The following is a 12,276-nucleotide window of genomic DNA, read 5'->3' as shown; positions in this document are numbered from 1 at the left end:
ACTAAAATAAAAGACATTACTATGTGTAGCCTATCAAAGTTATAAAAATGAAAGATGTCATATTATTGATGAGAATATAAATTGGGACCTGCATTTTACAGTGTAACACAGTAACATCCGTCAAACTTTAAAAAGCACATACCTTAAACCCACCTATTTCATTTCTAAAAATATATTCTACAGTCTCATCTAATGGAGATGCAGATTGGTGGGTAGTGGATGGTTGGGTAGATGGATGGATACATAGATAGGTAAGTGAATAGATAAATTATTGATAGATGTTGTAGATACGTATACCTACACCTGCATATGTTTATATATGCACACATACACATACATAGACTTACATGATGTTATTAACTTTTGTAACTGTATAAAAGCTAGAAACAGCCTATATGTCCATGATCAGGAGACTGTTTAAATATTTTACAGTACTTCTACGTAGGAATGAGTGCCATGGGCCTTTTAAACAATGCTTTATTATGGTAATACTTTGCTTAGTTAATTTTTAAAACTAAGTACAAATAGATGTATATGTACTTTGATAAAGTCTAAGACGTATTTTAGGGGACAAAATTCTAGTTGTATATGTATAATATGATGAGCTTCATGTAAATAAAAGAGAATATACAGTAAAACCTTGGTTTGCCAGCATAATTCATTCCAGAAACATGTTTGTAATCCAAAGCACTTGTATTTCAAAGTGAGTTTCCCTATAAGAAATAATGGAAATTCAGATGATACATTCCAAGACACAAGAATATTCATATAAAAATTATTACAATAATGTAATATAACAGAATAATTTTAAAATACAAAATATAAAGAAAAATAAACAAATGAACTTGCATTTACCTTTGAAAACCTTCGTGGCTGGTGTGAGGGAGACAAGAGACAAGGTTTATTGTGTAGGATGACTTTCACTATTACTGATGGATGTTGACTACAGTACAGTGTTAGTAAACTCTTGTCATATGCTGTATTTAATATAACTGGCAAGAAGGCAGCAGAGAAAAGGGTCTGTATCTGCAGGCAGTATGACCTAGAATGAAGCAAAGGATTCCTAAATCGTTGATTTCTGCCAAACACCATGGCCTGAGACCAAGCATCCTAGCATGGGAGACGATCACCCACGATCTCTCAGGGAGAGAGAGTGAGAAGAACCATTGGCTCAGTTGTGATCATGTGACGTTCAGCATCATATACTATTGGTATTGCAAGAAATTGCTCATTTATCAAGTTAAAATTTATTAGAAATATTTGCTTATCTTGCAGAACACTCGCAGAACAAGTTACTTACAATCAAGGTTTTATTGTATACATATCCTTATGTAGGCATACAAAATATATAAATGTACGTTAGAGAAAAGGATAGCAGTTTTATCCCTGAAGAATAGGATGGCAGAGATGGGTGGATGAAGGGGGAGGAGGAGGCTTGAGAAAGAAGAGGTAGATTTTCTCTTTTCTTTTTTTTATTATTTTGTTAACTGGATTTATCATAGTAATAATATTTACTTCAAAATGTTGCAACATATTGAGAGCCCTTGTGTTGTTACAGCTTTTCATGCAGATTGAAGCTCTCTTTCCACAAAAATTTGGAACATGGACCGAGTATGCCAAAAGATACTGTAATGCCCATATGAGGTATGAAAAACTACTTCCTATTAATTTTAATCCTCATATACTTACTGTGAACATTATGGTTTCATTAGTCATTCTGTATTCCAGTGTTTTTCGAACTTTTGTGGTTATGGAATAATTTCTTCAAGTAAAATCTTTTGTGGAAGACCTATGTATAAAATAAATAAAAGAAGTAGGTAATGACAGTTTTTCTTTATTCTAATTTACCTCCCATTTATTTTATTTTTGAAATTATTTATTTGTATTGACTGGATAAGTGTATACAGTCTACAAAAGTGAAAAGTAAGTTCCCATTCCACTCATGCCCCAGCCAACCATTTCCGTTCCCAGGTAACCACTGTTGGCGATTTATTGTGTATCCTTCTGGAGATACTCCATGGATTAAAAAGTACATATGATTGGGGCACCTGGGTGGCTCAGTTGGTTAAGTGTCCGACTTTGGCTCAGGTCATGATCTCGTGGTTCACAAGTTCAAGCCCTGCATCGGGCTCTGTGCTGACAGCTCGGAGCCTGGAGCCTGCTTCCGATTCTGTGTCTCCCTCTCTCTCTGACCCTCACCCCACTCATGCTCTGTCTCTCTCTGTCTCAAAAATAAATAAACGTTAAAAAAAAAAGTACTTATGATTCTGTATGTATAATATCGTTTCATGTCATTTATATGCATATATATAAATATATAAGTATATATATAAATATATAGTAGTATAATGTACACATTGTGTGCTGTTTGCTGTTTTCACCTAGTATGTGTTAGAGAGCTTTCTATATGAGTTCTTAAAAGGGCTTTGACATTCTTCTTGCTCTCTTTTGTTTTTAGTTTATTTTTTTAGTTTATTTATTTTTGAGAGAGAGAGACAGAACACGAGTTGGGGAGGGGCAGAGAGGGCGACACAAAATCCAAAGCAGGCTCCAGGCTCTGAGGTGTCAGCACAGAGGCCGTTGCAGAGTTTGAACCCACGTGACATGAGATCATGACCTGAGCTGAAGTCTGACGCTTAAGCAACTGAGCCACCCAGGTGCCCCTCTTTTTGTTAAATGCACTATAATTTATTTAGTCTACCATTAATAGTCCTTTGTGGTAAATAGCTGTTGGGTCCAATACAGCAGTGAATACTCTTGCACATTTTGAGAGGCAAAGAGCCTCTCTTTGTATTGGCAAAGAGCATGCAAAACTAGAACTGGGCCACCTGTCTTTTATATTCCTATCCAGTACTTACCATGTTTCATTTTACAAAAGTAACTTTACCTCCCCATACCTTAGCATCTTTAGCTCTAAAAAGAGAAAATAATTATTCCTGGCTCAAAGAGTTATTAGGGGACTTACATTAGCTAATATTTATAAGGTTTGAACAGTGAGTGGCATGTAGTGAGTACTCAATAATTACAAGCTATTTTAATATTTCATGTCACACACATAGCAGTAAGTCTGCAAGATAAATTTATAGAGGAGGAGTTGCTGGTACAATGTATTTGTATATTTTTTAGATTTTTTCAAACTATGCTCCACCATAGTTATACCAATTTATATTCCCACCAGCAATAAGATTGTCTGTTTCCCCACACCTTGCCACCATGTTCAAATAGAAATTATTTCATTTTGCTGATGAAATGTGACGGTAGTTGTTATACACATTTGTCTTCTCATGTTACTAAATGCAATTGAGCATTTTTTCATACATGTAAGAGTCATTTGTACTTTTTTCCTTTTTGTTGTGTTTATGTTTTTTACCTTTTATTCTACTAAACTTACTGGCTGTTTTTTTTTTTTCTTACTGATATACTGGAAATCTTATATGTTATAGAAATCAGCTCTTTGTGATATGAGTCCCTTAGTCCCATACATTTTTTCTGTGTGTGTGTGTTTTCCTTTATCCTTCTACAAGTTTTTTAAATAACCCTATGTAGTCATGGTGTTCTGGTGCTTTTTAAAGGACTGCAGAGAACAGAGATAGAAAGAGCCCTTCCAAACTGTATGAAGTCAGATGAACACTGATACTGTCACACAGTATCATACACACACACACACACACACACACAGACCTATTTTTACTTAAGATTGTAAATGTAGGAATCTTCAATATTAGTATAAACCAGAAACTTCTTAAAATACCTAGTATGTTAGCCATATGCAAATGGGATTCATATCAGCAAGTATAGTTTAATATTAGAAAATGTATTAATATAGTCATGTTAATAATGAAAAGGAAAAACTTCATTATATCATCTCCATTTATGCTGAGATGTAACTTGATAAAATTCAGCATACATCATTGATTATAATAATTAATTTTTAATTATTGAAGTATAGTTGACATACAATGATATATTAATTTTAGTTGTACAGCATAGTAATTTAACAATTCTGTACAGTGTTCACCACAGGAGGTGTAGTCACCATCTGTCACCATACAATATTATTATGTTATTGACTATATTCCCTGTACTGTACTTTTCATCTCCATGTTTTATTCTGTAACTGGAATATTGTACTTCTTAATCCCCTTCACTTATTTCACCCAGATCCCCACCCACTCCCCCTCTGGCAACTACTGGTCTATTCCCTGTATTTAAGAATTTGCTTTGTCTGTTTGTTCATTTGTTTTGTTTTTTAGATTCCACATATAAGTTAAACCATATGGCATTTGTCTTTGTCTGTCTGACTTATTTCACTAAGCATAGTACCCTTTAGGTTCATCCATGTTGCCATAAATGCCAAAATAGCATTCCTTTTTATGACTGATGATGATTTTTTTGTGTTTATATACCACATCTTCTTTATCCTTTCATCTATCAGTGGACACTTGGGTTGCTTCCAATTTGGCTATTGTAAATAATGCTACTATAAACATAGGGATACGTATATCTTCTGAATTAGTGTTTTTGTTTTCTTTGGGTAAATACCCAGTAGTGGAATTACTGGATCATATGGTATTTCTCTTGTTAATTTTTTTAGGAACCTCCATATTGTTTTCCATAGTGATTGCACTATTTTACATTCCCAGTCACAGTGCACAAAGGATTCCTTTTTTCCACATCCTCGCCAACACTTATCTTTTGCTACTAGCCATTCTGATTGGGTTATATTTAGAGGAAGCTGTAAATACACATAGGATTTGGAGAATCATATCATTTGGAGAATCATACAAATATGATTTGGAGAATTGCATTTCCCTGATTATTAGCAGTGTTAATTGAGCATCTTTTCATCTGTCTATTGGCCATCTGTATGTCTTCTTTGGGAAAATGTCTATTCAGATCCTCCACCCATTTTTTAATCAGATTGTTTGCTTTTCCAGTGTTGAGTTTTATAAGTCCTTTCTATGTCTTGTATATTAACTCCTTATCAGATATATCATTTGCAAATATCTTTCTCTGTTCATAGGTTGCTTTTTTGTTTTGTTACTGGTTTCCTTTGCTTTCCAAAAGCTTTTTATTTTGGTGTAATCTCAATAGTTCATTTTTGCTTTTTTTCCCCTTGCCCTTAGGAGTCACATCCATGAATACGTTGCTAAGGGTGATGTCTCAGAGATTACTGTTTATGTTTCTTCTAGGAGTTGTATGGTTTCAGGTCTCACATTTAGGTCTTTAATCCATTTTGATTTTATTTTTGTATATTGTATAAGGAAGTGGTCCAGTTTCTTTCTTTCTTTCTTTCTTTCTTTCTTTCTTTCTTTCTTTCTTTCTTTCTTTCTTTTTTTTTTGCTTGTAGCTGTCCAGTTTTCACAATACCATTTATTGAAAGACTGTCTTTAGCCCTATCATATATTCTTGCCCCCTTTGTTGTAAACTAATTGGCTGTATAAGTGTGGGTTTATTTCTGAGCTCTCTACTCTGTTCCGTTAATCTAAGTGTCTATTTTTGTGCCACTGCCATACTCTTTGAATACTATATCTTTGTACTGTATCTTGAAATTTGGTTCTTTTTTCTCCAGACTCCTTTGGCTATTTGAGGTCCTTTGTGGTTCCATATGAATTTCAAGATTATTCTAGTCCTGTGACTAGAACATGTCATCATGTCTTTCTATACATAAATAATAATAAATAATTTTAAGATATAATGCCAAATAGACATGATGCTACATATTGTTAGGAAGCTCTTAGTCACAATTATTGCAGACTATAAATGCCAAAAGTTTGCTTACATAAAACAAACATATTAATTGGATTTATCTTTAGGGGACTAAGAAATCCTAGAGTCAGAGAATTTCATCTTTTCTGATTAGGATTTGTCATATGAGAACAGAAGTGTATAACTGGCCCTTTCTTGATTATTAATATATATGCTGTTGCAAAGAAAAAATGACATTTTGGAAATGCTTTATGATTGGGGAGATTTTGTTCTATTTCCTATTTACTAGAGAAAGCCACTTCAAGATTATTACTATGCTTCTCAAAAGACATTTTCTTCCAGATTCCATTTCAAAAATTTTATGTTATTCCTTTACTTCTTTACCTTGAAACCAGTATGGTATCATAAACTATGATTCAGATCAAGGCATTTCCTGGCATTTTAAGTTAGTTTGGAATGTTAAATTTTGTCCATAATGTTTCGATTTCATAAAGATGTCATTTTCACACTATAATTGTGCAGAAAGCACATTATGGTTAGATATTCAGTTCTAGACCCATATTTTATATTTGAAATATCATGGCTGTATTCAAATTAAGTTAAATGAAGCTTGAGCAAAAATACAACTTAATCTTGATAAAGTTTATTAGATACATATGAGATCACAAACAGAAGTATACTACTGCAAATGTGGTTTGGAGATGAGAAGTCTAGCTACCTGGTTTGACTTGAGAGGCACAGAGAAAGTATTACTCAACCAGAACATTCCATATGCACAATCTCTTACATCATTCACTGTACTGCATTATAGTTAGGGGAAGCTATAAATACAAATATGATTTGGATAGGCAGCACATTCAGTCATCAACCATTAGCACATTAGAGCTTGGAAAGACTTTAACAGATCACCCAGTCACGCTCTGTCACTTTCTAGGCACCTGGCAACATTAAATGGCTTGCGCTGTATCTGACTTCATCTTGCCTTTTTTTTTTTTTTTTCACTTTTCCTGGCAGTAAGAAAGACCTCAGAAATGGCAACTTTAATAAATGTTCTTTTCCACAGAAAAAGGGGACACATATATAATCCAGCGAAGCATTCTGTTATCGGCAGCCACCTTCAAAAGGCACACTATGGGAAGACAAATTTGTCCTCCCTGATGTCATGCTTAAAGGTTAAGAATATCTCAGCATATTTTTATGAAAATCTATCAAATTTTCTAAACTTTCATTACTGCTGATATTTTGTGCCATTTCTACCTCTTAGGAGAAATAGTTGTCTAAATTTTTATGAGAGAGAAAATGCTGGATGTCAATACATATTAAAGGTATTTGTAGCCCTTTTCCACAAGTGTTAATTAATAGGTCTTGCCAGCTTCAAGAAATGTCTCTTATGGAATTGCACTGTATTTTGTCCTCAGCACTGTCACATTTAATGTTCTTATCTATGAGCTAAATAGAGGTCAGGTCTATTCCATTTGCAAATGGCTAAAATCTGAGAGAAATGGTGAATATACTGGATGGCAGAGATAAGTTTGAAAAATAATTAGATAAAAATTAATAGGACAAATTTTGCACTTATGCTTAGAAAGTCTGCTTTGTGTGGAAGGGATTTGAGAAATCCTCACCTATTATCACTAGTTTAGTTCAAAAAGACTTCTAGTTTTGAATAAACATAGGCTAAGCTGAAGCCACCGGTCTGTCATAACTGGTAAAAATAAGGTAATACTGAGACATACTATTCAGATTAACATTCCAGGTAAGGGATGGTTCTACTCCACTCATTGATTAGACTATATCTGGAGTGGGTTTAATTTTGAATTAACCCATTCATTCAAAAAATATTTATAGGGTATCTGTTATTTGCACTGCTATGTGTTATGCATTACAGAACAACACCTACATGGTTCCAACCTTCACTGAGGTCTCAAGTCAAACAAACACTAACCAGATAATAACAGTTGTGGTGAGTGTCATACAAGGGAAGTAAAGGATATTATGGCAGAGTTTAACAGAGTGAACATTCACGTCACAAAGGACAGAAAGGGCATCCTGTGAGTAAGTGATATTATTTGCATTCCAGGAAGAGAAATTTTATGTGCTAAGTCTGAGAGCAAAAGAGACTGCTAAGCCTTTGAGGAACTAAAAGTAGGCCAGGTCATATGAATATTTTTAAGCTAATAAAATAGAGTCTCAAGACAGAATGGAGTTAGTTATGGGTGTATTATATGGGGTCTTCTTCATCAGAATAGCAGTAAGAAGGCACTGGAAGGTGTTTTATGTTTTTTATTTGCTAGTATTGCAAGAGTTTTTTTATTACAGTGAAATATACATGAGAAAATTTACCATTTTAACCATTTTTAAGTTTATAGTTCAGTTATATTAAGTACATTCATGTTGTGCGTACATCACCACCATCTATCTCCAGAACTCACTCATCATCCCAAACATTAAACAATAACTCCCCATTCCCTCTGCCTGCTAGCCTCCTCAGTGTGGGGTTTTAAAGCATGAAAGGCACATACATGACTAGATGTACAAGTCTGGTTTGTACATCACTTTAAGACCACACTTTCACATTGTTCAAACTTCTAAATCTATATGAGTATGTATTTTGAAAAATATTTTCACTCACTTTTTTCTGGAAACTATACGTTGTTTTTAATTTTTTCACAGAAATTGTGTGCATTTTCAAGCAAATTCATATTTTTTAAGTTTATTTATTTTGAGGGGGGGAGGAGCAGAGAGAGAGCTCCAAGCAGGCTCTGCACTGTCAGCACAGAGCCTGATGTGGGGCTTGAACCCACAAACCTCGAGATTATAACCTGAGCTGAAGTCAAATGCTCAACCGACTGAACCACCCAGGCATCCAACAGATACATATTTTTTACACAGATGCTACACAGTATAAACATCTGCATTGTTTTTTATTTTGTCCTTATGGACCTAAGCAGAGGTTCAGTTATTTGTTCTTTTTTTTTGTATGTGTAAATAACTTCGTCCTTTTTTATGGCTACATGGTATTATTGAGAATATCTATGTTTTTTAGGGTGGCAAGAAGATGAGTTTAATTTTTTTGGAAACGGGAAAGACAGTTATGTGCTTAGAGAAATGGAAAAATAGAGGGGCGAATGTTGATGGATGTCTACACAGTGTGAAATATTGCTGAAAGGGGAGTGAGATAATGAGATTAGTGGGCATAATTGACTGCAGCACACTGAGTATCCATTTGAGAACAGCAATTTTAGATTTGTTGTGGAACTGGTATTCTGGCAAAGGTACAATTTCCCCAGCAACACCTAGTAGTGTGGGTACAGTCTTAGAAAAGTCTTTTGGTTGGATCTATCCAAGATTTTTTTTTTTTTTTTTTTTTTTACCAGCTTGTGACAGGTGGACTGTGGGACAAGGAAATTATGTGATGTTAATAAGAGCAAAGTTGATGTATGGACTGGGAAATCCATGCAAGGTGAGGAAAGGCATGAAGACAGGAAGGATGTTGTGGATATAGTGAAAGTAGTGTGGTCAATTGATGGAAAGGTCTTGATGTGATAGTGAAGATACAGTGGGTATAAATGAACAACTGGACCAGAAAGTGGGGCATTACAGAGTGGAATGTCTGAATTTACCAGGTAGAACTGGAATGGTTGGAGTAGAGTTTTAGAAAGGTCATTGGAGATAAAGAGCATGAGGAACTGAGAGGGGACTAAAAGTTATATTATAGGAAGTATGTTAACAAATGAAAACATAGCTGGGAAAGGGTGACCAGAATAGTGAGAGTATTTCATATTCATCTCTACAAATGCCTGTGTTATTGATTGCCTACTATATTTAAGACATTATTTCAGACCTGCCGGCAATACAAAGATGAATAAGACATAGTGCTTGATCTTATGAAGCCTATAGGAATTTGAAAAAGAGAAGGCTTAGGGGGAACAAGTCTTTAAATATTTAAAGGTCTGTCATGTTTGAAAGGAATTAGACTTTTGTCTTTGTGGCCTCAGGGGGCAAAACTATTATCAAGAAATGAAACTTAATAGGGAGGTAGATTTTGGCTTAATATGAGTAAGAACTTATAAAATATACATACATATATATGAAAAAAAGTATAATACTATATAATAAAACCAGAAAGAAAAATGCTATAATCCAAGTATACTAACAAGTAAATTGTTTTCATTTTTCTCTATAGCCTACATGTAATGCTGTCATCTGCTAATTTCAATCAGCATCACTTTACCCCATGCTTTAATCTTGTCTTTTTAAGTTGTTTTATTTTCCTTTGTTTTTACTAATTTAAAGATCTTGTATTGCTTTGGAAAAATGATCATTGTGACAAATCAAACAAGAAAAAAATTTTAAATAAGTAAAAATTAACTAAATTCTCACTATGTAGAAATAACCATTACTAAGTGTGTTTTGATAACTTTCTCTTTAGATAACTTCTTTAGTTAGGTCAATAGGAGGTCAGAGGTAGAGACAGAAGGAGAAAGAGTGAGAAATGGAGATGAATAGGTAGGCAATTTTATTTAATTAGGGCCATATTATATATAGTCTTCTGTACTATGATTTTTTATTGAACATTATTGTTAGAATATCTCTCCAATCAGTAACTAAAATATGTCATTTTTATTAGCTGCATATTACATTTTATATATAAGGCATATATTTTAGATATATTAGCTTTAATTCTTTCAACAGTTCTCTTAAGAATGATGATACTAAAATGATTCCATTTTATAGATGAGTAAACAGATTTGGAAGAAGTCCCTTGTCCAAATCACAAAACTAAAAAGTAAAAGAGCAGTAATTTAAACACCTCTTGTCACCATTTTTCTTCCACTCTCTTTCCAGTGTTTGAATTATCTGGTAACTCACTATCTGTGTCTCTAGGATTCACCATGGGCTAAATAAATTAAATATTGTTCTCTAAAAGATTACGTAGTAGACTGCTTCTTTCTTGGTCAACTTTTTATATTATAATTATTTCCTTTTTTCAATCTTTTGTTTTTCAATAAAACCATCATAATTTGTATTCAAAGATTCCAACAGATCTGTCAACTTCCAAAATGTCATACAAGCACATAAAATATATATGTATGTATTTTTTTCATATTCCTGGAGGTCCCCTTTCCAGAGACCTCTGTTTTACTTTAATTTCAACTGCTTTTTCTTTGGACATGGTGCACACCTGTCATCCATTCTGCTCTATTGCATTCTCAAGTTCCTGATTCCCCAGCTTTTGTTTTTTCCTTATTTTCTGGTCTTCTTTTTAATATTTTATTATGGAAAAAATTCAATATGTACAAAAGTAGACAATAGTATAATGAATCCCCATGTACTCTTTATCAGCTTCAGTATTTACCAACTCATAGCCACTATTGTTCTAGCTATACAAGCATGCCTCATTTTATTGTGCTTTGCTTTTTTGTGCTTCACAGTATATTTTTTACAAATTGAAGATTTTGGGCAACCTATGTCATGTAAATGTATCAGTGCCATTTTTTACCAGCATTTGCTCACTTCATGTCTCTGTGTCACATTTTGGTAATTCCTACAATATTTCAAAATGTTTCATTATAATCATATTTGATTATGGTGATCTTTGATCAGAGATCCTTGATGTTACTATTGTCATTGTTTGGGGGTGCCACAAACCACATCATAGAAGATGACAAACATAATTGATAAATACTCTGCGTGTTCTGACTATTCCACCAACCCGCTGTCCCCCCGACCTGTTTCTATCTCCTTGGGCCTCTATTTCCTGAAACACAACAACATTGAAACAAGGAAAATATCAACCCTACCATGGCCTCTAAATGTTCATGTGAAAGGAATTTACTGTTTTAGAGTGCTTGTTGCTGCTGAGGTTTTTTTGGTTTTATTTTATTTTTTGTTTTTAACTTTTCTTCTGTTTGCTGCATTGTATGTTTACTCTGAATTTCTTTTTCATTTTGTTTTCCTCTCTGTTCATATTGGATGCTTTCTTCAGTGTCTGTCGATATTTGAAAGTCCATTCATATTTAAGATTGAAAATGTAAAAAGTTAGGGCACCCTGGGGGCTCAGTCAGTTAAGATTCAGTCGACTCTTGATTTCAAGTCAGGTCATGATCTCAGGGTTTGTAAGTTTGAGCCCCACGTTGGGATCTGCACTGACAGCACAGAGGCTGTTTGGGATTTTCTCTTTCAGTCTTTCTGCCCCTCCCCCACTCATACACATGTGCACACACATGCTCCCTCTCTCAAAATAAATTAAAAAAAAAAAAAGAAAATGTAAAAAGTTGACTAGTTGATTAGAAGAGCTTTTTGACTAGAAAAGTATGAGCTTTTCACTGGGAAATCCCCAAATGTTAATATGTGGACATCAATATGTTGATATGTGTCTTTCTGTGACCTTTTAAACTTTAAAAAAAAATTTTTTTTTAACGTTTATTTATTTTTGAAAGACAGCGAAACAGGGCGTGAGTGTGGGAGGGGCAGAGAGAGAAGAAGACACAGAATCTGAAGCAGGCTCCAGGCTCTGAGCTGTCAGCACAGAGGCTGATGTGGGCCTCAAACCCATAGACCGCG

At 34.1% G+C, this 12,276-nt stretch overlaps 1 protein-coding gene across 1 annotated transcript in view; it reads left to right on the top strand.

Moving 5' to 3' along the window:
* ZRANB3 (zinc finger RANBP2-type containing 3) overlaps nt 1-12,276 on the top strand; it is a 302,090-nt gene that overhangs the window by 190,207 nt on the left and 99,607 nt on the right. Inside the window, 1 exon segment of the mRNA XM_032594393.1 lies at nt 1,559-1,644. Coding sequence (XP_032450284.1) covers nt 1,559-1,644 — 86 coding nt within the window.

The sequence above is a fragment of the Lynx canadensis genome, chromosome C1, assembly GCF_007474595.2.
Source record: "Lynx canadensis isolate LIC74 chromosome C1, mLynCan4.pri.v2, whole genome shotgun sequence".
NCBI lineage: Eukaryota > Metazoa > Chordata > Mammalia > Carnivora > Felidae > Lynx > Lynx canadensis.
This window is presented reverse-complemented; position numbering and strand designations above follow the sequence as displayed.